This window comes from Narcine bancroftii, chromosome 8, assembly GCF_036971445.1.
Source record: "Narcine bancroftii isolate sNarBan1 chromosome 8, sNarBan1.hap1, whole genome shotgun sequence".
In the NCBI taxonomy this organism is placed as follows: Eukaryota; Metazoa; Chordata; class Chondrichthyes; order Torpediniformes; family Narcinidae; genus Narcine; species Narcine bancroftii.
This window is the reverse complement of record NC_091476.1, coordinates 24596102-24623096: the sequence shown is the minus strand read 5'-3', so window position 1 is coordinate 24623096 and position 26995 is coordinate 24596102. Positions and strand designations below refer to the sequence as shown.

The window sequence follows — 26995 nt, the reverse complement described above, 5'->3', positions numbered from 1 at the left end:
GGAACCCTTGAGGAAAAGGACCTGAGAAGCACGGTGTGCTGTCTTGTGCAATGGGAAAGTTCCATTCATTGAAGCTTCTTAAGCATTTGAACAACTCTTCAGCACGTGTTAATTTTGACTCGCCTTCCTGCTGGAATGTATCTCAACTTTTAAAGGCTGGCTAATGGATTACAGGGGAACATGAGATCTTATCTCTAGTGCAATAAATATTGGAAAAGCTTACACTTATTGAATAATATAATAAATAATTTTTGAAAACAAATTTTGTGCTTTGTATCCAGAAAATGAAGTACAAATCAATACTTAATATCACAGATATTCTTTTAATATGTGGCATGTTTTCAGTTTTATTTCACAACAGTGATATACTGTACATCTTAATCAGTTGATCCAATAAATATTTCTGACATGCATTATTTTTAAATGTAAGGAGAAACATTTTTTAATTATATCAATTTAGTTCCCACTTTATGCAAGTTTTAAGACTTCTTTCACCATTTCCCCAATTCCATCATAAATCTCATGGATGGGGGCATTGCACATGAAGGCACTGGTTGTCACCAATTTATTGTCCTTATCGATGTGTGTTTCCGTGACGTGCTTGTTGACGTGTTTGCAGCCAAGATCTTTCAATGTCTGTGCTGTTTTGGCGAAGGGCCACCTAGAAAAAAAAGGTGTCAAAACATCAACTGAGAAACAGTAAGAAAACCATTAGAGTGTCAGGAAAAAATAAATTCATGCAGCCACATACACATAGGACCTCCCCTACCTCCAGCTATATTTATGTGGTATCAGATTTCACCAATTCCACATGGAGCAGTTACTTTCATGTACTGCATTCTTAATTCTTAGATTGAAGAATTACTATATTTTTCTTTCCCACTGCCATTAATATATCAAATATTTGCAAATATGGATACATGTTAAAAGTAACATTATTCTTGTGGATATTAAACACAATGTTAGCCTGGTGATGAGCAAATGACCGATGTGAAGTTTAATATGCTTCATTTCACCCAATTTTGTAACCGAATCATGCACGTTCTTTGTAATTTTCCTTTGAAAAGAAAACATCATGGAATATGATGTCATCAAGACTAAATTTAATCAGAAAGATTTCAACAAGGAATGTAGCAATAATAATACCACTGTCTTGGAAAGAAAGGGGAGCATCAAAGTGCTTAAATTTACATAGTATTTGATAAGCATGGCGATGGGGAGCATCACCAATATCTAAGGGTTTGAATGAAACATCCAACTAAGAACATCAAAAGCCACAGAGTCATAGAACATGGAACAGGCCATTCAGTACAACTGGGCCATGTTAGCCAGTGGATACCCTTTCGTGTTAATACCCTCTCCCAGCACTTGGTCACTAGCCTTGTATGCTCTTCCATACACTTAAATACTGTAACAACTCAGTTTCGACTATTCTCCTCAGTGTATTCCAGATACTTGCCACCTCTGGATGAAGAAGGTCACCTCCTATCCCTTCTGAATCTATTCCCCCTTACCTGAAATCTTTATCTTTTGGCTTTATCTACTATTGATATGGGTATAGGTTCTGCGGTGCACCCTATCTATACCTTTTAATTTTATATACATCTCAATCATGTCCCCGTTTAACCTCATAAATACATCTCATAAATACATCTCCTCATAACTGATACATTCCACGCAACATCTTGGTCAATCTCCTCTGCACCCTCTCTAGCACTATCACATCCTTCCACTACCATGGTGACCAGAACTATGTGCAATACTCCACCCAAGATCTGACCAATGCTTTACAAAGTAAGTGGTAATACTCAAGTAATGTCTCAATTAATGAAGGCCAGTACCTCATATGCCTTCATAAGACCCTTATCTACCTGTATTCCAAGATTCCACTGATCCTCAATACTCTCTGACCCTTCCATTTATTGTGAATGTCCTAGCATCATTGGTACTCCCAAAATGCATCACCTTGCATTTGTCTGTATTAAATTCCATTTGCCTTTTTGCAGTCCAATTCCCCACACACCAATATGGTAGCTTAACACTGCCATACTTTCACCAATTTTTGAGTCATCTTACTAAACTTGCTGATGTCTCCCACATCTACATCCAAGTTGTTCACACAGTTATGTTTGAAGTAAAAGGCCATTTATTTATTTATTTTATTTACACATAGTAGAAGTTGATTCCAGTCATTGATTCCATGCTGCCCAATTACACCTACAGCCCCAGTGGTAAAACAAAGCAAGTAAAATAGTAAACCTACAACCCCATACATTTTTGTACCATAGAATCTATTCTAGCTGTGAACCACGTACTATCTGCCTCTACAAACTCTCACCTAGCTAATCTGACTCCATAGTTAGACCATACGTTGTAAGTAATCTTCAGAAAGTAAAATGTAGATCTGCACCCTAACTCACAAAGCATAATGAAGCAAATGCACAAGTTTTTAAAAATTATATTTTAGTCTAGACACCAATTCTTATAATTGGTCACATCAATATTATATCTAAATTAAATATTCTATACTTACTTTTCACATTCTATGTCAAAACCAACAGTTAATTCACATCCAGGGATGAGCTTAGCCGCCAACACTGGAGAGATGCAGCAGAGACCAATGGGCTTCTTTGTAGCATGGAATTTCTTTATTGCTGATTCCACTGATCCTTCCACACTACAGTCCTTTCCTTTAACTGCCCAACTGCTCAGATTCTTCGCAACCCCAAACCCACCTGTAAATAGTAAACACAAGGAGATTTGATTGAGATAGTGTTATGCCTGCAATAATCGAGAAAATCCATAGGGAAATCGGCTATTCATTTAATTGGTGAACATATTTTATAGTATTTGGAACCCTACAAGTAAATAAAGTAGACTGAAGAGTTCAGGTATTCGAAAAGTACATATTACCATGACTTAAGCTTGAAATAATGGAAGCAATACCTAATCTTTTCAAAATCCAATATTATATCTTCCGACCTGTGCCTGTTTGGTTGAAATAAAGTAATTACATTGTTTATGGATTGATGCTTAACATTTTTTAAGAGATTTAAGGTTTTTCTGGTCCTTCTTATTTTAATTCATACAACCTTGGTTAAAGGCAACTATAAGAAACCATGAGGAAAGCCATTTCTGCTAATTTTCCAAAACTGATATCAGTTTTCTTAAGTTTCAGTGGATTGGAACTCACAGAAAATATTTCCCTTTGTAGTGGCAGCCAAGGAATAGGATTCAAGGATATACCCTCCTTAATCAGTGATCCCATCTGAATTGAAACTTCAGCCTGAATTGTTAACTGTTACTCTCTCCTCAGCTACTGTCTAATCTGCTGAGCAGTTCTAACATTTCTTGTTCCTGCTTCCACCATCCCCAATACTTTGCCTTTGGATGCAATGCATCATGTTGCGGGTTCCCTGAAGCAAAGTCAAGAAACAAAGTAAAGCAGAAATCTGTTTCCTGTCATGGTGTAGTTGTGTTCTCCTATATTTATTGTCCCTAGAACATGGAAACTTAGTGATGTATTTAAAATTAATTGTAAACTTCATTTCTCATGACATTTTTGGCATGTGGTTTATTGCCAATATATTGCTATTAAACAAGACAGCAACATGGGAAATATTGTAACACTTAATCTAGAATGATTTGAACACTTGATTAATATTACCTATTCATTATTATTTTAACATTTCTCAGCATCTATGCCTTCAGTGGTGACTAATGTAGCAAGAATTCACCTTTCTATCATAGATTCCTTGAAATCAGCTTGCTATCTAGTGCCAGACAAGTCCTCAATGACAGTACCTTACCCTACTAAGTAAGCTCCTTAGTTCATTTTCTATCAATTTATTTTAGGATTTATTTTGAATAGTTTTTGAATATTTCCTACATTCCAATGCAAGAATATTAAACCAACAAAGATTTTAAAACATTATAAAATAACCAAAATCTAAGAAGAAAGCAATTAATTTTAATGAATTTTAAAATGTAGATGATCTATTTGACCTCATTGCGATTCTTTTCTTGATAGTAGGAGGCTTTACTAAAAGAATTCCTGGCATGCATTGGGAACATTAATTGAATTTTGTGCTTCATCCATCAGTGAACTAGACAGAGTATTAAACATCAGAGGGCAGTTAAGTGCAAACTGACAAAGGATGTCCAGCAAGTTTAGGATTTCCAAGTTTGAGTATCCCATGAGGGCAATGCTGGCATTTTATCTCCCCAAAACAAACACTATTTTACTCTCAAAGCGAAATTTATATTTATTGTCAATTATATTATCCAAGAGGATACATTTCTGGGCCTGACTTCACTGCTTCAGACATTCGTCTGTAAAGTTATGATTATTATTTGAAATGGCCCACGTGAAATGGTCTAAATGCAACTAATTTCTGCACCCATACACAATGACGTGACTTGCAGATGCCATCCAATAGGCAGATTTAAGAAGGAAAAGACGTAACATTTAACAGAATGTTCAACTTTAGTAACTTAGATGCAATATTTGAGTGCATGCACACATGCTTATGGAGGTAAACTTTTTTTCTCGAGGGTCACAGGTCTTCTATTTTTTTTCTTGTTGAGGGATAGGAGTATTTTACAGACAAAGGTAAATAGATTCTGGAGAAACACTAGGGGATGCTTAACATTTTTAAGAGATTTGAGGTTTTTCTGGCCCGGGTAGAAAGGAATGCATAGTTGAGATGACAGTCAAACCAACTTATTAAATGGCAGAGCAAAGAGAAGTGTGGCCCTCTCCTGTTCCTTATTCGTACCTTTTGGGCGATTTGACAACAAAATAAATGACTTGGAACTAGTGCCATCAAGTGGCTCTCGGCCTCACATCCCCAGTGCAGCATCTACCATGGTGCCATCCAAAAAGGTGAATTTCAGCCTGAAAGAACTACAATAACCAGGCGAGAGAGGAATTAACAGTCAGCAGTAAACGCCACTTGAGCATAAATAGAAAGGAAAGGCGCCTCTCACAGCCACAAGGAGGTTGCAGCAGAATGGGCTGTGGACCATTGACTCCCAACTTCTTCCACCAATGTGTCAGCCCTAGTTTTACAGATCCACATCAATGCACCATGTTTCAGCCGCATTTGTCTGAAAGTTGCTGGAACCTTTCCGAGTTTTAAGTCCGGGCTCCTCTAAAAAAGAGCCCTTTACCTGAAGGATCAGGCTCCTTTACCTGGGATGATCAGTGCATCCACGTCATTGATCTTGAGCTCGGCAAGGGTTCTGATGTTGCCCCTGGCAATCCGGCTGCTCTCCACCAGGACACTGCGCTCCTCCTCGGTGGGTTGGCCCGTCATGTGGTTCACGACATGCATCTGCTTCACGTTCGGGGCGTAGAGTTGCACCTGAAACCAAATGGGGCCGAGCGTTTGGGAGCAAGAGTTAAAATGTGGAAGCAGAAAGGGAAAGAAGACGGCGAGTGATGGGCGGGTGGAACTTAAATAGAGGAGGGAAAAAGACAAGGGCAATGAAATATTTCGTTTCAGACCCGAAAGGTGTGGGATCTGTCACCGACCCGGAGAAATATCGGGACTGCAGAGACTGCGCCAAAGGCGAGGAGGTGGAGGGACAAAGCGGGGGAGCCACGTCCCCAGCCGAAAGGGTCTCTCCCTGACCCGCTGCAGCGAGAGGGAAGGGTGTACCTCGGCCCCAGCTCTGCTCAGGTGCACCATCACTGCCGAGGATTCGTGCACCTCGGATCCGTCAAAGACTCCGCAGCCAGACAGGATGACAGCCACCCGCTTCTGTGCCATGATCGAACGGAGCGGATACTCCCGACACGGCGACAGCCCCGCGTTTTATAGTCTCGGCGAAGGCGGTACCGCCTGGCCATGGGGGTTGAAACGAGGACGTTCATTATTGACTTGGCTCCCAACTTTCTGATCAGCTCAAACAGGGAAATTCTTAGGAAGGAAGTTAAAATCTTTTTTTTTTCCGGGTTAACCTTATTGCACATTGCCTGTTTGTCCTTGCCTCAATTTTCTTTTTTTATAGAAAATCGCTTTGTCATGTTGAGGTTGATTTGTGTTGGTTGGCTACCATCCCCTGTTACCAGTGTTACAAACTAACAGCCTTTTGTTTGGGACTAAAGGGACTAACAAAGGAACCGCAAAGGAAAATTCACCGATGGTAAATTCAAAATATTATTTTTATTAAACTATTAATGACATAACATCTCTAAATTTAGCCCCACTATGCTCAAATGAGAACCTCACCTGGCCCTTTAACACCAGCTCCATAGCCAAGAAAGCTCAGCAGTGCCTCTAACTTCCTGCAAAGGCGGAGGAAAGTCCATCTCCCACCCTCCATCCTCACTACATTCTACAGAGGATGTATTGAGAGCATCCTGTGCAACTGCATCACCACCTGGTTTGGAAGCTGAACCACCTTGTGGAGCAAGGACGTGCAGAGGATAGGGAAGTCAGCGGAAAAGCCCATGGGGGAAACTTTTTCCTGGCAACCCGATGCAGGCGGAAAGCAACAAACATTGTAAAAGACTCCACACATCCCTTCTGGCAGGAGGTACCGAAGCCCTCAAGCCCGTACGTCCAGAGTGGGAAAGTTTTTTCCATCAGGCTCCTGAACTCCCAGTATAGATTTGGATAGTGCAGCATAGATTTTCAGTGTATACATCTCAATATCTTAATATTTTAATGTCATAACTGCCTTCCTAACTTATATGTATGTAAATATGCTGGAGAAACACTATCTCACCTTACCATGAAAGCATCATATGGACAATAAATAAAGTTGACTTGATTTGACTTGACTTGAAATATGTGTGTAAAGTCCTAAACTCTGAAAAGTCCATTTTAAAACTTCAGCATCATTTTAGTCTTGCTTGAAGGTCTTAAATTTTCAGTTCAGAAATAATTATAAAGCACCTTTAAACATCATACCTTCAGGCATCTTTAAACTCACAAAATTCTTTCATTAGGTTGTCCTTCAGAGATATTCTTCAAACAGAAGTGACCATCTTCTGGGCCCCGAATGTATCTCCTGTAAATAGGATAATATAAGTCCTGTCTTTCCAGGATGTTAATTTTTCTTGAATGAAGACTTTGGAATCTGTTTTCCCAAATAATGAAACTGCCCTCTTTATCTTAAAGAGAGAGTCAGAAGTAAGCTTCTCTTTTGAAATGTCCCCCTTTTATTATGAGTAAAACACAGGCAGTTTTTCCCCCTCTGCAGGAAATATTACTGCTGGTCAGTCATGTCTGAGCAGGATGATGAATTTCCTTAAACTGATCTCTTTGTCTTGGATTTCAATAATATATTTCTTGAAAAATCTCTCATGTCACATGGTATGTGACATAATTTCTCGCTTTGAAGTTTATAAGGTCTTTTCACACTAATGTTCTAAAAGCATTCAAGTCCACTTATGCCTGCATAAAGTCTGTCCTCATGAGGGCAAAATGGCTATGTGTTTAAAGATGCTTCTGAAATAACATCTATTTTCAGTATCTCAAAAACCATCATAAACCCTTTCATCATTTGGTTTCAACTGCAAACAACAGCTTCAGTCTTCCATCTCAAAAGGAGCAAATGTGTTTAAAATGCTAATGTGTTTCCCGGTGCTGAAGCCAGCTAACAGCTGCAAAGAATCGTGTGTCTGTAAAATGAAAATGTGCCCTGCCCACCCAAACTATCTTATTTAACCTTATCTAGATAAAATATAGTTTTCACATTAAACTTAGGATTAACTCAGATCTATAACACCAGTCAAAGAGCAAGCCCCAGAGACATCTGTCACTTCCTGTTAGTTCATGTAACAGGCTTGTTGTATCCATCAAACAAAAATCATTGCTGTTAGTAGCATGTTCGATTAAAAAGTTAATAGTTTTTATCTTTTTCCCCCAATCACTTTCTATTACCATTGAAAATCTCTCTTTAATTCTATTTTCCTGATCCTCTGGTTCTCACCAAAGTAACAGTTCTTTATATGTGTAAAAAGCACAGAGCGTCACCAAACCAGGTAGCGCACTTGGAGCTCTGTTTCATTCTCCTGTGCATTCTGTATAGGTGTTACATGTTTGACTAATACACAATTGCTCAGAAGCTCAAAAATACCCAAGATAAATATCATTACAGCTATTGCCAATATGTTCAGAAGAACCATGGTTCTTTTATTTGCTATCAAACCCAAGTTTCCTGAAATTTAATAAAGAGTTATGTTGTGTTGTGAGTATGTATAGTTGCTGCTCAGGCTCAACGCAGATATCTATTTACAAATGAATGGCACAACCACTCAAATATATGAGCATGAAGAAACTGATGGGGGAGGACAGGCTCTCTTGAGCTACCTCTCAATAGCAAGGTAGTCACGATCGCTCATTCCCACATGATGGCCATGTATTGTGGCCGCCATAAGAAGAGTGGGGAAATAATTTTTTGTGTGGCCACCACAAGAAGATACATACAGTAAATTTGGAACATAAGCTGGTTTCAGTTATTTGCATTTATTTATCTATATTTTATCTGTATTACTATTTTATGAACTTTCTTTAAAATATTAATATTTTGAGCTAAAGGATCCCTCCTTGACACTTTTTACAATATCGTTATTCAAAATCATAGGCCCAGGCCAACTCACCCTTCTGGCCTAGCACATTGGGAGAACTCAGACACGCTACACATGCAATGAAAGGAGCAAAACACTCACAAACTACCTACCCACCTGCCCCTTTCATAGATCTCAAGCCACTCACATTGATCCTATTTTTCATGTCATTGCTGCAGCTGGTCTCTTCGAAAATATTTCATTGGTCTTCAAGTGCCTTGATATGTTCTGATGGGGAAGTGACATCCTATGTAAATCCAAGCCTTCCTTTCTTGCACAATTGTTAGTGGCCCCTCACTTGAAGCACGAATTTTTGGGTGGAGGATAGCAATCAGGCTTTGTATTTCGTGGGCTGAGTTGGGAGGCCCCGAGGAACCAAAGCATACTGTATATTCATCGCCATTCTCTGTATAAAAACAATATGCCTCCAGCTAATGAGAGTCTAACCCCTTTAACCTTTAAGAAGGAAACTATAAATAATTGAAATGATTTTTGGTTCTTTGGCTGGAACGAAAGGAAAGTATTAGATTATAAGGTACAAGACTAAAAATAAATTATTTGAAGCGTGAACTTCAAATGAATCAAACCGTTTAGGGGTGGGTGATGTTCAGTATGGAGTTCTAGCTTTATACGTGACTCTTTCCCCGAGTCGTTGACGCCTTATCTGGGATGAATGTGAGACAGTTTAGGGAACGGTCCTCCAAACAAGATAATGCAACAGCTTGTAGGCAGGGTTAGTGTGGCGGTAATTTATCTTCATAATTAATACATTGTCAGGCGAAAATTTGGGGAGACGTTGATGTATTTTCTGAACTCATCTCAATTTTCGAACACGTACTTTTCCAGTTTTGTTCAAAATTTCTTTTTCGCAGTCGACCCGTGATGATATACTCGCTCTCACCCACCCCTCGAGGAAATTAATTCGTCCTTTCTGAAATAGTGCGAGCGATGCTTTCCAGACCTTGTTGGTGCGTCCTGCAAACATTTGATGCCACCTTCCACTCAATTATTGACGAGTGGAGCTACAGTCGGGAAGCGTAGAGGTGCGATTGATTGACCTCCAGAGAGCTGTCACTGTGTGTGAGCTTGTGGTGATCAGGCAATCTCTGGAAAGTATGGTTTTCACACGAAACCTATATAATGGGAATTCTGTGAGAGGTGGTTGGGTATCTAGTAAAAGAGTGTTCTTTCTCCACACTCAGGAGTGAACCTTCCTAACAGCACGGGTTCACTCTCTTTCTGTTTGCATTTCATTCGACTCTTCTCTCTAGAATGTATTAAATGTTAACCCCCCCCCCCCCCCCCACACACATGCCTCTCCGCAGATAAACTGCAGGTTTATCGCTCCAACAAGGGCAAATGTTGGAACGAAAATTTTCAATCCATCAAATGCAGAATCTCAAGAAACAAGGGCTGAGGTTCTCGCATTATGGTTTTAAATTTCAAAATAAACTCCCTTCACCACAAGGTATTTTAATGTTCAGAGTGTTGTGCTCGTATAAACTCGGAGAATAGGGGCAGGTGGTTCTGTATCCAGTTAAAAGAGTGGACTTTCTCCTCGGCCACGGTAACCCGGGACAGGGTCACATTCCTGGACACTTCAGCGTAAACCATTTCCAGCAAAATCGCCAGTGATGTGATTGACCCCCGTACTACTGTGGCATCTTCAACGGTGGCTTTGTGTCTTTACCTTGGCTACACGGTTTGTGTTTCTACCTAACGTGACCCACCCCGGGTGACTCCCCTTGTGTTCAAGGGACCACCTCGCCAATCTCAGCCCCTCGATTTCTTGCATTGGCAGCGCGTGTCTCCTATGGGAAGGGGGGGGGGGGGCATCATCTGTCGAGGTCAGACAGAGCGCGATCCCCCTTGGCGTTTGTTGCAATGGTCTTTTTGAACCATCGATGTCGCCGCGTTTAACCACGAGGCGAAAACCTCGGAAATACCCTGCGGATTTACATATGGAAGGGTGTGGAAAATTGATATAAGGGAGCAGCAGGTTTCATCGGGGGATCGAGGAGAAATTAGCGCACGTCGACTGGAACTCAGCTCGGCATGGAACGGGACCCCGAGTCTCTCCACTACTCCGTGGGGATCCTCAGTATAAGCGCAGGTAATCGCTGGACGTTATTTGATTCGGGGGGTTGGTGGGGGGGGGGGGTTGGTGGGGGGGGGGGGTTGGTGGGGGGGGGGGTTGGTGGGGGGGGGGGTTGGTGGGGGGGGGGCTTGGTGGGGGGGAGGCTTGGTGGGGGGGAGGCTTGGTGGGGGGGAGGCTTGGTGGGGGGGGGATTCCCCTCGTTGTTGACCTCTTTACAGACGGTCACCCTTCTTTCTGGTGTGCTAGGTGCCCTGCTGCTGGTTGTGAATGACTACTCCACTGTACCGCTGATCTCCAGTGCGGCTCTCGGCATTTTGCTCCTCATCGCGGCGGCTCTCTTGGGCTACACTGGTAAGTAACACACGGACTCAACGAGAGGCTTTTTTCTACCAACTCTCTCTCTCTCTCGCACACACACACACACACACACACACACACACACACACTGCGGGTCGAAGTTGCATTTCCATCAGTCCTCTCAAAGGAGAACTCCGGGAAAATCAAACGAATCTCTCACCAAAAAAACACATGCAGCTCTGTTCACCATTATTTAACAGGGCGCGTGTTGTTTTCGTCCTGATCAACCTCGGGGTTTAATTTAGTGCCCCAGTTTGATGTATTGGAGATCAGGATTAGAGCCGACCCTCCTCTTGATCTGTGATAGCCACTCCGAGGGTGAAGCAATTTCGAAACGAGTTTGCAATTCGTGGGCATTTGTGAAATGAGTGATGTTCCTGCAAATGACATGCTTAAAACAAAATGAGGCCACCAAACTACCAAAACCAACTTCCCCTGTGAGAATACTTACAGTACCTGCAGGGTTTCAGAATCGCTTGAACATTTTCACCACCGCATTTGTGATTTTAAAAAAATGCTCATATTCCATGAATGATGTTAAAACAAACGTATTTTCACTGTCCTGATACAGAAGTTATTAGTAGAATTTCAGAATCATTGCCAAAAGCTCTCTTGATAACCAGAGTTGAGATTTATTGTCAGAGTACATCCATGGCATCATATAAAACTCTGAGATTCTTTCTCCTGAGGGCATAGGTGTATCTAAGGTATGGCAGCCAGGGCACTTGGCATGGGCGTCACTTGGAGGGGGGGGGGGGGTCTCATTGTCTTTGCCTCGCCCGTCCAACATCTAACACCCGAACTCACTCCTAGCCCGGTCCGTCGCAAACCCATCTAACTCCCGAGCCCAACCGTGACCACCTCACTCCTGAGCCCAACGACCTCACTCAATTCTTGTTCATCGCTCCCCCATCTAACTCTTGAATCCGACCGCCTCGCTCCTGGCCCTATCCACCCCTATTCAACTCTCAAGCCCAACTTCCTCACTCTTAACCCCATCCATTACCCCCCACCCCCATGTAACCTCAGAGCCTGACCGCCTCGACCTCACTATCGCTGATTCCTACCTAGCCCATATTTAGCAGATCAGTAAAAGATCAAACCTACTGATAATATTTAAATTACAACGCAATGTGTGAAAGGATATGTTGGGTGGCAAGGTTGGCATAGTGGTTAACCAGTGATCGGGACCTGGATTCCAATCCCCCACTGTCTGTAAGGAGTTCGTACATCGTCAAAATTAGGGAGTAGTGGCAAGGATTTTACAGTGAACTTCACCAAATAAAGCATATTTATTCATATAATGATGTTCGGAGTCCAATAACGTGGGCTGCGAAGGTATGTCGGCTGTAACAACCGAGAAAATAAATGCTCCTCACAGGAAATCACCGATATTCTTAATTGGTACCAGGACTAATGATAGGAAATACTTATAAAACAAATTGGGTTGATTAACGCCAGGAGAAATAGAAGATGACACAGGGAACACTTTTAAGCAGCTTTTTCTGCATTGTTGATCAGACTGCAAGCAATAAGAGCAGAGGCCTAGACATGTACAAGTCCCCATGAATGGCCTGCAAGCTGGTCCAGCTCACGTAATCCCCCAATTAAGGCACTCTCTTTAACAAGACAAGTGCATTACAAAACCCAGAAGTGTATGCTCCTGTAAAAGGACATTCTATCCCTTTTATCAGTTTTGGCTGACATAGGAAATAAATTATCCCCAATACAACGCAGATGATCTTTAAAACTAGTCCAATGATATGTGGAAATTGCCCAAATGCAACTTTATTTGCATTTTTTTAACGGGGGGGGGGGCACCCAATTTCAGTGCTTTTGTGGCCTAGGCAAAATTTCTACTTAGCGATAATCCAAAAAACAGTAAGGACATATATACAAAAAAAAAGAAATGTAAACAAACTGACGGTGCAATAGATTTTTAAAAAGTCAGTAATAAATAATGTGCAAAGTAAGACCTCCTTAAATGAGTGTCTGATTGAGTTTGCTGTTGAGGGGTCTGATGGCACCTACCATATATGTAATAGTCGATTCCATGTAATCGTCAATCCCACCATTTTTGGGCAAGAAATTGCATGTTTTATGTATGATCCATGAAAAAGTCGACCCACCCCCTCAGTTTTGGCCTCGGCTGCCTGCCCATCTGAGCTCTCGACACTCTGATCTTGCCCCACCCTAACCATAGATCCTCACCCCAGTCACCCACCCATCCAAGCTCCCAATGCCCCAGCCACTTGCTCACCAGACACTCAGCACCCTAGCCACAGACTCTCTCCTAGGCTGTGGCCACCCATCCACCAGAGTTTCTGATGCCTCAAATGCAGACTTGCCATCCAGTCCTGGCCATCTGAGCTCCTGATGACTTGAATGACGCAGGTACATTTAAAAATATGACCCATGTAAAATTCAACCCTCTCCCCAAATTTCACCCAAAAATTGGTCCAATAAACTCAACTATTACATGAGTATACATGATATACTTCTTTCCTGATGTCAGCAGCCAAAACAGAACATGTAACTGGGTGGTGTTGATCCTTGATGATTGCTGCTGCTCTCTGACAGCATCATTCCATGCATATTTTCTTGATGGTTGGGAGAGTTTTGTCTGTGATGTACTGGACTGTGCCCACTAATTTTTGCAGTGCTTTCTGCTCAGAGGTATTGGTGACCCCATACTAGGGTGTAATGCAGTTGGTCAGCACACTTTTCACTACACATCTGTAGAAGTTTGCCCAGGTTTTTGATGTCATACCAAACATCCGTAAACTCTGAGAAAGTAGAGGCGTTGACGTGCTTTCTTTACAATGATATTAGTATGTTGCAGGGGTGGACAACCTTTTAATTTTTAATTTAGACATACAGCACGGTTACATGCCATTTTGGCCCATGAGTCCATGCTGTCCAATTTACCTAAACCCATGGTACATACTCGTGGGCCAGATGGCCTGTGTGCAGTATGTCAAAATTAAAAATTAAAAGGTTAGCCATCCCTGGTACATTTGGTCCAGGAAAGGTCCTCTGAGATAGTGACTCCCAGGAATTTAAATTTGCTCACCCTCTCCACCTCTGATTCCTCAATGATCACTGGATCATGCACATCTGGTTTTCCATTCCTAAAGCCTATAATCAGCTCCTTGGTTTTGGTGACTTTGAGTCCGAGGTTGTTGCTTTGATACAACCCACTACCATGGTATTATCAGCAAATTTTATAGATGATAGATGTAACGTGATTAGAGCTGGGGGGCTAAATATGCTGCCCTGTAGTTCTCTGGTATTGATGGAGATTGTGGAGGAGATGCTCTTACCAATCCTCACTGATTGTGATCTGGAGGTGATAGTTATCCATGGTGGCAGTTTCAAGCAATTACATCTCTGTATTCCCAGATCTCTCTGATTGACCACACTCTGCAGCACCCTATCATTTACTGTGTAAATCATACCCTGGTTTGTGCAACATTCCACACTTGTCTGCACTTGATACTAACTTCCATTGTGCAAAGCATCTTTCCAGTATTTCCAGCTATTTCTTTTTGAGCCATTGAAGTAAAACTGGTTCATAATGTTGATTTTAGATGCAGTTATTGGGAAAGGATGAACTTGCAAAACATTTTTTTCTAGTTGAATGGTGATAGTGTTAACATGGAGAAAATATTTCTACTCGAGTTTAGAGTTAGATTTCATAACTATGTTACTGAAAGTTTCATAGGCTATCTGGAAAAAGACTTTTATTAATGTTAAGTCCATGAAACTTATTATCATAAGGAAGAGTAGAGGTAAATGGCACAAATATATTCAAGAGCAAAGCAGAATGCACAAAAGGGCGAAAGGAAAAGGAAGCTATACCCGACAGGCTGAGAGAAGATCAATTTCAGTGGGCATCCAAAATTAGCCTTAATGTTCTGTGGATGATCAACAATTTTCAATATTAATTTCATTTCCCCATCTGACATTGTCTGGAATTTTTAGGTCGGAGAATTATCATTTGAAGAAGAGAAGTTTATGGACACAGTGTAATGCGATGAATGTGTGTAAAGCCAATGTCTTCTTTATTTAATCTTGGTTTTCTTTTGCAGGTATAAGGAAGTGTTCAAGTCAAGCTGCTCTATTTGCAAACCTGTGCCTGACACTGTCTGCACTGTGGTGTGGATCAGGCCTTGTCCACATCTTAATTGGAGAGAAGGTAGTTCAGGGAAGTGAAATCAGGAATGCTCTGATCCCTGGCTACGCAGCATTTGTTTTAGCACTCTTCTTCATTGCGGTGGTGGGGATAATCCAAAAGGAAGTGATCCTGAGTGTGATTGCTTTTGCTACTTCACTTGCTACTGCCCATGAGATTGCTGCATTATATAATCAATATTTTGGTCACTCTTCAGTAGCTACAAATTATTTGATTGTATCCTTTACAGGCATTTACTTTGGATTGGGTCGTGCATCGGTCTTCCTGAGTAAAGGAAAAATAACTCTCCCAGGGACTGGTCTGTCCAAGAGCAATTCCCATCTGAAATCTACATCTCAGAGTCGATTTAAAAACAACACAATAATTCTGGGGTACATTACTAATATGCTATCTGCCAGTGTGTTAGGATGCCACATTTTGGGTGTAACTTCTGTTCTGTTTGTTGGTCAGGTTCCCTGGCTGTGGACAGCAGGTATCTACCAAATTATTGTTTGTATCTTATCTTACAGGACTTTTGACACACTGCATGCCACGTTCTTTGGTTTTACCTCCATATTACAATTTGCAGAGGGCTATGCATTGCTTTATGGCCTCTGGCAAAATGGCCAACCCTTCTTCCCAGTTCCAGTACCTATTGTTCTTGCTGTCCTGTTTTTCACTTTGGCTCTGTTTATGACTAGTAAAAGTCTTCTTGAAGGAATGTATTTGTTGTTTTATGTTGCCTATTGCCTAGCAGTGGCAGCTCATCCCACTGGCTTTTTCCATGGTGGGGCACAAGGGGTCAGTGTGGCAATATTTATAGCATCTGCTTGCTTAACTTTAATTTCCCTTTCCAATAACATGGGACATCTTACAATTCTCACTGGAGAAGGGATTGTAAAGGGTTTATTTAGTAGGATGAATACTCTATCTCTGAAGGGTGATAATGACTCACACAGACCTTATTTGGGATACTCCAGGTATTCAGATGCTGAGATTCTAGCCCATGCCTGTAATGTTGTGGCTTCTTTTGCCACCACTGTTTCAATCAATCCATCTGCACCTTTAGCCACAGTAGTGGTGCCTTGGATTGTTATTCCTGGGGGTGTTCTACAGATTATATGTGGCTCAATCTCTTTTTCACGGGGTAAAACGCTAGAAAGCAGTGCTTTCATTCTATATGGTTTGGCATGGATAATCTGGGGTTTGGCCAGATATGGTGGCCTCTATGGTTCAACTAGGGGATTTGGCATTGCTGTAGGAATCATTTGTTTCATGCTCTTTAACAGCTTTGTGGTGCTTGGTACTTTCTTTCTTAATGCAGCATGGTTCGCCTTCTCACTCAGCTTTCAGTTGATCCTAATCAGCTTTCTTTTGGATGCCATTAACTCAATTCCTTTTGGATATGATATTGGAGTCACCATCATTTTTGGTTTGGTTAGTTTTTACTGCTTTCTAGCCACACTTTTTAATCAAAGTTTTGAGAGCCCCCAGTTACCATTGGGACAGGCCTGGGCAAGCCTGTGTGGATTTGGGAAGCACAAGTCCATATGCCCTCATTTGCCTTCAAGAAAAACCACTTCAGTCAGAAAAATTGCAGGTAAAGTTCAGCAAAAATCATCGAACTCAACATTGTCATTTCCTTGTTGTGAGCATACCTTTAAGCATGTTTCAAGAGTAAGAGGTAATACAAATGCTACACCAGGCTCTTATTGATCTGAAGGGTTTAATGATCTATATGCTCTAATTTGTGTATTTGTATATAACGTCTAAGATAAGTGTAACATTCACATGCATTTAGTTTCAAACTTGTTTTACAATTTATTTATTTCCTAATACTTTTGTAATAATCATGAAATGTCAAAACAGAATAAAAACCTTTGGAGAGACCAAGTAAATCATATACATGAGTTAACAATTTCAATAATGCTCCCTGATAATTTTATTCTACAACACTAAAATAAAACTTTTTTTATAATTTGCCTGCAAACTTGGGGTGTGAAATTTATGTTTGCAAATTATGCAAAAATAAACCCTTACTAATCTATAAAAGAAATTAGCAAGAAACGAGGGAGGTGAGCTCGGTGAAAGGGTAATGTGCAGTGAAAGTGAGACTGTAAATTTTGAAAAAGAAAGATGACAGAAAATATCCTAAAGAGTAGACTGATTAAAAATGAAGGAAAGTTATCTACTCATGCTTGTGCATAGATTTGAAATAGAAGGGTGAGGGTAGAAAATCCATACAATGGTCATTGAAAAGTTGGATTTTTTTAAATGAAATACCTAGGAGGTGATCATGGATTTGATGAGGCCATCTTTGAAATAATCCATCCTATTCTATCCAAACTATCATAGAAAGATAAGATGTCATTGATTCAACAAAAAAGCTTGAAACCGAAGGAATTTTTAAACAGGAAAAGAAAGAGCTTAGAAAGAATTTAGAAGGCGAAAAAGATTTTAAATGTGATATGTGATTTTGAGACTTGACATTATGGACAAATTCATTATTGGGGTGCATCAAGCTTAAGGTTTGTTATCAGAAGCACAAAGGGAGGTTGGATTTTTATTTTAACCATGAAGGTTTTAAATGAATTTTTGTTTCATACTTTGGCCATTGAGTTTAAAGGGGAATTAAATATATATTTTAGAAGAAAAGATTTGAAAAGCACCAATGAAAGGATAAGTAAGTGGAATTAGAGAAACAATTCACAGTTGCTTGCAACTTCTGATCCTTCCCTTCGATATTTTAGCTTAATACATTCTTTCCTGCTTCTTAACATTTCACCTGTGGCATGTAGTCGATTCAGCAAAGTGGTGTTTATCAGGCTTAAACCTGCCAGTTCCCTCATAGCCTTTGATCAAAAGTCCTCAATGTCTTCCTTTTTTTTAATCATTGCCTACACCATAACAGTGAACAGATTTGGACCTTGGTATTTTCATTTCATCTTTATTCCATAAATTACTTTCTGCAGAAATTATGAAAAATGGAGGGATATGTGGCATTCCTACAGACACTGTGTATGTGCTGGTGGCTGCCTGCAATCGTCCTGATGCCGTCGAGAAGGCTTACAAGTAGGAACTGTTTTTAATTGTGCTATTGATTTGGGGGAAAGATAGATTTTTGATTATTGAGTGGAGAATAATCTAACTAATACATCTATCAAAACATGCTACACCTGAACACAGACAATAGCAGTAAAATATCAGAAATTATTGGCAAATTATTATTTACTATATTTGCAAGCATGAAAGCAAAAATGTGCCTACTTCCACTGGAAACACTCAGCAGGTCAGAGAGACTAAGAAGGATCTTCAACTAGAAGAGTTAGCTCTGCTGCTCTCTCTACAAATGCTGCCTGTCCTGCTGAGTGTTTCCAGTGTTTTCTATTTTATTTCACATTTCTAACATCTGCAATTTAAAAAAAAAATTATGGTGCTGTTCTGTTGATAACTTACTATAGTGCCCTCAAAAGTGTTTGGGCAAAGACACTTTTTTTCCTTTATTTGCTCCTCTGCTCCACAGATTTAAATTTGTAATCAAACAATTCACATGTAATTAAAGTGCTCATTCCAGATTTATTCAAGGTTATTTGTACACATTTTGCATTGACCAAGTAGAAATTACAGCACTTTTTAATACATAATTCCCCCCATTTCGGGCTGCCATCATGCATAGATTTCAGGGATATTTGGCTTCACAGGTGTTTGTGAGTACTCCAGTATGTTTAATTGATTCATTGGTGCAGCTAGAAGAGAGCTAGACTTGCTTCTAATCACCTTTGGAGTCTGGGTGCCATTTTTCAAGATGAGGACCAGAGTTATGTCAAAGAATAAAACAGTAAGAGACTTTGCCCAATCCTTAGGATTACCAAAATCAACTGTTTAGAACATCAGTAAAAAGACAATACTGGAGAAATTCAGCAAGACAGAGAGTACTTTATATAGCAAAAGTAAAGATATATGACCATTTCTGGCTTGAGCCCTTCATTAAAGTATGGAAAAATGATGGCAGGCATTCAAACAAAAAGGAAGGGGACTGTTTGGAACATCATTAAGAAGAAAGAACTTACTCGTGAGCTCAATAATTGCAAAGGGACCAGTAGATCAAGGAACATCTACCTCTGATGACAGTGGAATTCTCACCATAATGAAAAAAATCCCCAAACACCTGTACAACAGATCAGAAACACTCTTCAGGAGGCAGGCATGGATTTGTCAATGACTACTGTCCACAGAAGACTTCACGAACAGAAATTCAGAGGCTAAACTGAAAAGATGCAAACTACTAGTTAAGCCACAGAAACAGGATGTGAATATTACAGTTTGCCAAGAAGTATTAATTTTTTAAAAATTTAGACATACAGCACAATAACAGCCCATTTCGGCCGCCCAATTTACATCAAATTAACCTACACCTCCAGAACGTTTTGAACAGTGGGAGGAAACCGGACGGAGCCCCTGGAGTAAACCCACAAAGACAAGAGGAGAACGTACAAACTCCTTACAGACCCTGGACCCAATCGCTGGCACTGTAAAGACGTTGCACTAACCGCTATGCCAAGAGCCTGTAGAATTCTGGAAAAAAAGTCTTCTGGACAGATGAGATCAAAATTAACCTGCATTAGGATGATGGAAAGACCAAAGTGTGAATGTGTAAAGGAACTGCCCAAGGAAGATCCAAAGCATACCACCTTATCTTTGAAACATAATGATGGGGATGGGGGTGTTATGGCCTGGGCATTCATGGCTGCCACAGGTACTGCCGCACTTATCTTCAGAGATGAAGTAACTGCTCATGGCAGTAGCAAAATGAATTCTGAGGTGTTTTGAGCTAATGCCTCCAAACACTTTGGATTGTGCTTCATCCTACAGCAAATGATCCTAAACATTCTGCTAAAAATTTTCAACGCTAAAAACTGTAAAATTCTTGAATGGCCAAGTCAATCATCCAAACTAAATCCAAATGAGTATGGCTTCCATTTGCTGAAGAGTAAACTTAAGGTGACAAGGCCCCTAAACAAACAGGGGTGGAAGATGGCTTCACCAGAGAAGATACTCAGCACCTGGTGATGTCTATGAATCTCAGATGTCAAGCAGTCATTGTATACAAGAGATATGCAACAAAGTACTAAACATAACTACTTTAATATACATACCATTGCTATGTCCAAAATATATTTGCCATGGGATATATGCGTAAAATGACAACATCCATTGAATTTATGAAAAAAAACCTTTCTGTACAGTGTTTCATTCATTCTCTTATTTTCATTGAAGAACTATCCAGTGTTCATGTTGAGCTAAAGATGATTTACTCAGTTCCTTAATTTCTTCCATGACAAGAACCTACCCATACAAATATCAGCAGTATTTTGATGTCTTATAATTTATAAGCAACGAATAGATGTAAATAACATGGGCAAAAATCTATTTTTCTTTCTTTTTTTTCAGCACAAAGAAACAGGCCAAAGAGAGGCCCATGTCCCTGTGGATCTCTAGCTTAGCACAACTCGAACCAGTTAAACATCTGTTAAACCCTTTATTGTGGGACTTCATGCAGATAATTTGGCCATCGTCTGTCAGTCTTGTCATCCCCAGGGGTAATATGCCTTTACTACACTCCACATTCTTCACTTTCCTCACCATCTCTTTCCCCACCAACCAAATTATTTTTCTCTTCCTTACATTGTCCTATTTCCCAGCTCCAATCACAGATTGCAATCTGTTCTTGAATCTCATTATTCAAGGGAGTTAGGAAAAAGTAATTGGATATATTCTGTCTGGTAAAGTATCTGATCAATGTAGAAAATAGTCTCTTTTCCAAAAAACACCAGAGACTTTCCATGCATATATGCCATCCTCAAATCATGTAATTGAAATTATATGCCTGCTATGTTAGTCAAAATTCATGTGTCAAATCTAATTTAATTACATGTGGAAGAATAATGATAAACAAGTGTTGTTTTAATTGAAAGGTGAATGGCTGAAAACATTTGGATTGAGACATGCAGAGAAATATATTGGAACTCCACAAAGCATTGCCATTAGGATTCCAGACTGTGCTGTTACAACACACCTCATCGAGCTGGTGAGATATTCCCAAGGAGTTTTCACAATATTATTTGTTTTTCATGAACCGGTGAATTTCCTTAATATTTTTATTGCATTTATTTACTACCCCAATTCACTGAGGGCGTCAACAGAGTATCTGAAATAAAGCACTAAGTACCAAAAGATTCCACTCAAGATGGTTTAGAAAAAAAATCAATTACTTTTAAAAGTTAATTGCTGTTGTGCTTGGAAGAGCATGTGTTGATCTTGATCTGATGCAGTCATCTCTATCTTCCAAGCTGAAAAAGTTACTGTCTAATGATCACAAGCAAACACAAAAAAAAACTAACTTCCCTTCATGAGCCAGATTGCTCTGGTTTATTATGAAACTCTTACTTCCTAGTCAGCAGGAATTCAAACAGAAAAGTGTGTGGATACACTTATGGCCCTATGTTTGTGCAGGTGGGTCCTATAGTAGTGACATCAGCAAATCCAACAGGAGAAGCAGACACAACCCACCACAATCAGATCTATGCAAGACTTGGCGATAAGGTAATGTTTGTTGCAACTTATTCTTTAACTTTCAAATATAATATCTGCCATTTAACATCACAGGTAATTCTGCTCATGAAATAAGTGTTTCTGGTGCAGGTTAATGGTGTTCTGTGTGATGGGCCTTCTCCTGAGAATACTGCCTCTACTGTTGTAGATTGTAGCAAGATAGAGACGGGCACACTTAGCTTCTTTAGAGTTGGGATTGTGCCCAAATCAGAGGTAAGACTAACTTGATGCACACCTTTAACGTTATATAGACATTCTGAAATCAGTACTTGCCTTCCAGCTTGGGCTGATCTTAAAAATTAAAATCCAGAGGCTTGGAAAAATCAAAGACAAGGAAAGCCACTTGAATTAATTGATGTTCCAATGGATGAATATAACTGCAGTCCTAATACCCTAAAATTAGTTTTTATTATTTGCTTGCTAATTAATTATTTGCATTATGACTGAAGATTCTGCAGATGTTTGAAGAAGTGCAGAAGAAATATTTAAAAGCCCATTCCAATGATGGATTTATGGAGGATGGTTCAGAACTCAGCACAGTCCAGCAGCTACAAGGCCCAACTATCAACATGACCTTCACAAACGAGCTGGAAGAGGACAAGAATTTGTAATGTACAAGTATTACTGAGGGAATAGGCAAAATTTCATGCATCCCTTTGTAAAGATAACTTGAAGCACAGAAATAATATTGTAAATGATACCGAGAGTCCTGCTGATTGCCTTCAACATCTTCTCAGTCTACGTCAAGTTTCCATGATCTGTTTGATTTTGTAGTATTTTGATATTTCTTTTCTTTGGCTTGGCTTCGCGGACGAAGATTTATGGAGGGGGTAAAAAGTCCACGTCAGCTGCAGGCTCGTTTGTGGCTGACAAGTCCGATGCGGGACAGGCAGACACGATTGCAGCGGTTGCAAGGGAAAATTGGTTGGTTGGGGTTGGGTGTTGGGTTTTTCCTCCTTTGCCTTTTGTCAGTGAGGTGGGCCTCACATTTTGATATTTAACCAGTCTTTAAAGGAAGAGGCAGTTGCTTTGTAAGGCCATTTTGTAGCCTTCACATGTAAAAAAGAATAATCAAGCTTCTATCTATGCATATCATAATGATTAATTAGAGCAACATGGTTAACGTAGAGGTTAGTACAATGCTGTTGCATAGCGTCAGTGATCAGGAACTAGGTTCGAATCCTGCACTGTCAGTAAGGAGTTTGTACTTTCTCCCTATGTCTGCATGGGCTTTCCCTGGGGGATCTGGTTTTCTCCCACTGTATAAATCGTATCAGGGGTTGAAGGTCAATTAGGTGAAATTGGGTGGCACGGACTCATGGGCCAAAAGGGCCATAAATTTATGTCTAAATTTAACAAAATGACTAGTGTTTTAACTTTTCAAATAGGATGTGAGCTGAAAGAAATCAGTGGAATCACAGAGGGATTATAGCAAAGAAAAGGGGTATTTATCCCCGTTTCAAAACTGTCGCTCTATCACCCATCTTCTTCGTAGACTTGCCAATTTTTCCTCATCAAATATTTACCTAATTCTGGTTTGAAGTCATAATGGAAATAACCTCCACCACATCTATAGGCAGTCAATTTCAGGTTCTAATTATGTCAAAAACTTTTGTCATTATTAATTCCCCTCTTAATTTATACCTGCATCCTTTAATACTTCACCTCTCCAATTTCAGGAGTAGTTTCCACTCTGTCCTGACCTCCCCATTAGGTTTCCCTTGGCCTTCTTTTAGAAACAAAACTGTCCTAATCTTTCTAATCTATCCTTCAAACTGGTTCCTCATCCGAGGAGACTTTTGCCCATTAATCTTTTCTGCACCTTCTCTAATGTCTTTACATCTTTTGTAATAATAAATTGATTAGAACTACACTGAATACATTGCACTACAGTGCTGGCATCAATTCTTTGTCAATGTTCAGTATAACTTCCATTCTTATACTTGTTCTTCTATTGATAAAGCCTTAAATTATGGATTTCTTTTTCACTATTTTCTCAATCACTCTCAATGAGTTGTGCACATACGGCCGTTAGCTATTCTGTTCCTACATGACTTTGAGAGCAATATACTTTTTTCTATATTGCCTTTCTTGAATCTCCACCAAAACATATCACTTACTATGGTAAATTACTATGGTAATTTTTCACTGCTATGTCTGCCCATTCTACCAACATGTTTGTATCTTGCTGCAGTTTATCACTATTGTTTTGGAATAACTCTGCCAAGTTGTGTTGCACACAGATTGAGAAATTGGAGATTGCCCCCAAAATGTAGATCGGTACCCCCTCCCCCCACCCCCCAAGGTTGCAGAGAGACTTGGATAGATTAGGAGAATGGGGAAAGGGGTGGCAGATGAAATACAATGTTAGAAAGTATATGGTCATGCACTTTGGTAGAAGAAATAGACAGGGAGACTACTATTTAGATGGGGTGAACATTCAAAATTCCAAGATGCAAAGGGACTTGGGAGTCCTCGTGCAGGATACCCTAAAGCTTGACCTCCAGTTTGAGTCAGTAGTGAAGAAGGCGAATGCAATACATTTCTAGAGGGATACAAGAGCAGTGACGTAATGTTGAGACTCTATAATGCACTAGTGAGACTAATAAGCACTGTATACAGTTTTGAGTACCGTATTTGAGAAAAGACATGTTGGCGTTGGAGAGGGTTCAGAAAAGATTTACTAGGAATGAAAGGGTTAGTATATGACAAATGTTTATTGGCTCTTACATTGCACTTCTTGAAGCACAGAAGGATGGGAGGTTTGGTACCTCAACAAGGCATTTTGAATGCTAAAAGGCCTGGACAGAGTAGATGTGGCAAGGATGTTTCCCATGGTAGAGGATTCTAGGACAAGAGGACATAATTTCAGGATAAAAGGGCATCATTTTAAAATAGAGATACAGAAAAATTTCTTTAGTCAGAGGGTCATGAGTCTGTGGAACATTGCCATAGGCAGTTGTGGAAGTGAGGTCGTTGGGTTGAGGCAGAGATTGATAGGTATTTGATTAGTCAGGGCAGCAAGGGTTATGGGGAGAAAGCCAGGGGATGGGGCTGAGTGGGTGGATGGATCTGCTCATGATTAGAATGGCGGAGCAGATGATGGGCCAGTGGGCCTCCCTGCTCCTATATCTTGTGATCTTATGATGTAGCTCTTACAATATTGTAGATTTTTAAAAAGCAAGGGTTCAAAAACTGATCCTTGGAGGATATCAGCATTAGCCTTTCTCCAATTTAAAAAAAACCCAGACAACATAACTCTATCTGTAACTTACCCAACGTCATATCAGGTTTTGGTTCAAACTTTGCATATATGCCTGTTATGTGTTATTAAAAGGCTTCAGGCAATCCTTGCCCAGCACCTCGACTGCATTCCCTCCATCAACTCTATCATTATCTCAAAATCTAAAACATTCCACTAATTTGATTAAAAATGATGGATCAATATTTATAGTTTTCCAGTTGAACTGACTGGCCTAAATAGCTTGTTCTGTATTGCTTCTTCTTTTAAACAAGGTAGAACTACTTGCCACTCTCCAGCCTTCTAGTACCATTCCAAAACCAAGGAGTATTGAAAGGTTGTGATCAGTGCTCCTGTGATTAATGTAAGGTTCACTGTTTCCTAGATGTTCTTGTACCAAAACCTGATACATTTGACCCACCTCATTCACTCAAAATATTCCTAGCAATGCCTCTTTTTTTCGATGGATTGAAAACATGCTGCTCATAACACTTAATAGACATTTCACTTTCTTTTCCCTTAACCCTATTACTATTGCATTAAGGATAAACACTCCGTTTATAATGACCAAATGATTTTTGCACTTCATTGGAAACTCCCTTCATATTTAATTTTTAATGTTCCTCCTAGTAGGTGGAATTTTTCAATCACAAATGGGAATGAGAGCAAACTAGAACACATGGGTAAAGGGTGAAAAGGAGAAAGTTTAAGGCAGGGGCAGACAACCTTTTTTTTTAAACTCTCATTCCACCTTAAGTATTCCCTATACCATCAGTGCTCTGTTATTGGTAAGGGATTACCTAAGGCGCCACCAATACTTAAGGTGGAATGTGATTTTTTTTTAAAAAAGGTTGCCCACCCCTAGTTTATGGGGAACATTAGGAGGGGGGGGGGAAACTTCTTCATACAGAGACCAGTGGGGGCATGAAATGAGCTGAGCCTGCATTCACTACTTCAGCTAGCAATGTTAACATTAATTTAAATTTGGACAGATTTTGGGAGGGATATGGACTGGGTACAGATTAGTGGGACTGGACAGAATAATAGTTTGGTCCAAACTGGAAGGGCCTGTTTCTATGTTGTAATATTTTGTGGTCCTCATTAGACAAGAATAATGTTTGTTGGAATTTACCATGTTTTCTTCTCTGAACTCCATTGTCTTGTCAACAAGAATTACAAATTACAGAAAAGAAACATCTATGGTTCTACCAAATGAAATTATCCTTAAAGGCTTTAAGAAATATTCATATCATTGTCCTGAGTGTGAATATTGAATTATGAAAAGTTATGTCAATATTTTCTGATCTGCAAGGTAACTACAAGCAGAATTAAACACCTGCATGCTTGGGAACTGACACACCAACTGATCACCAGATCTAAATCATTGCAAATTATTTCATAAAATTAGAATTGATGGTCACTGTTTTTAATATGAAGAAGAGCCTCTCAAACTGTGTGATTTGTCAGTGGAATCATGCATTCAATTTCAACTGGAAGCAAATAAGCTGAATGAATAATCCATTATTCTTCTGAATTAATTGAAAATTTTCAAAAAGCACATTAAAATTTGAAGAATAAAGTGATATAATTGCACTTTATATTGTATGAACATTTTGTCATAAAATCTTACATTCTAACTACAAATTATTAGATATTTTCTTATCAAAAAGTGTAACTGAAGAACAATTTTTGCTCCTTAGTTATAGGCTTTGCTGATTATACTAAATCTTTATCCTGATGTCCTCAAAGCATGACAGTAACAGTTTGGTGACTACAACCATTGATGCCCTCCATTCTTAGTAGGACAATTCCTTTGAGCCTCATAAGTTGTTCCATCCTGTATAATGTGGAAAGTGGTGTGTTACATCTGGCAAAGACATTTGTAGGGACCTGCTTGATCCTTCTGCATATAGATATCCAACAGATCTAGAA

At 39.9% G+C, this 26995-nt stretch overlaps 2 protein-coding genes across 2 annotated transcripts; one reads left to right on the top strand and one right to left on the bottom strand.

Annotated features, from left to right (window-relative positions):
* Positions 1-303: 303 nt before the first annotated feature.
* Positions 304-5834, bottom strand: LOC138741683 (glutamine amidotransferase-like class 1 domain-containing protein 3, mitochondrial). Its single transcript, XM_069896020.1, has 4 exons — positions 5664-5834; positions 5195-5366; positions 2534-2735; positions 304-661 (listed from the first exon to the last, which is right to left on the bottom strand). Exons 1-4 carry the CDS (start codon positions 5772-5774, stop codon positions 469-471), a joined length of 678 nt encoding a protein of 225 aa, XP_069752121.1. The 5' UTR covers positions 5775-5834; the 3' UTR covers positions 304-468.
* Positions 5835-10636: 4802 nt separating this feature from the next.
* Positions 10637-26656, top strand: LOC138741973 (uncharacterized). The gene is made up of 9 exons (XM_069896169.1): positions 10637-10694; positions 10926-11030; positions 15128-16810; positions 18183-18282; positions 20662-20810; positions 21186-21298; positions 21724-21813; positions 21913-22035; positions 22272-26656. The coding sequence occupies exons 1-9, from the start codon at positions 10637-10639 to the stop codon at positions 22431-22433; spliced, it is 2583 nt and encodes an 860-aa protein (XP_069752270.1). The 3' UTR covers positions 22434-26656.
* The last annotated feature ends 339 nt before the right edge of the window (positions 26657-26995 follow it).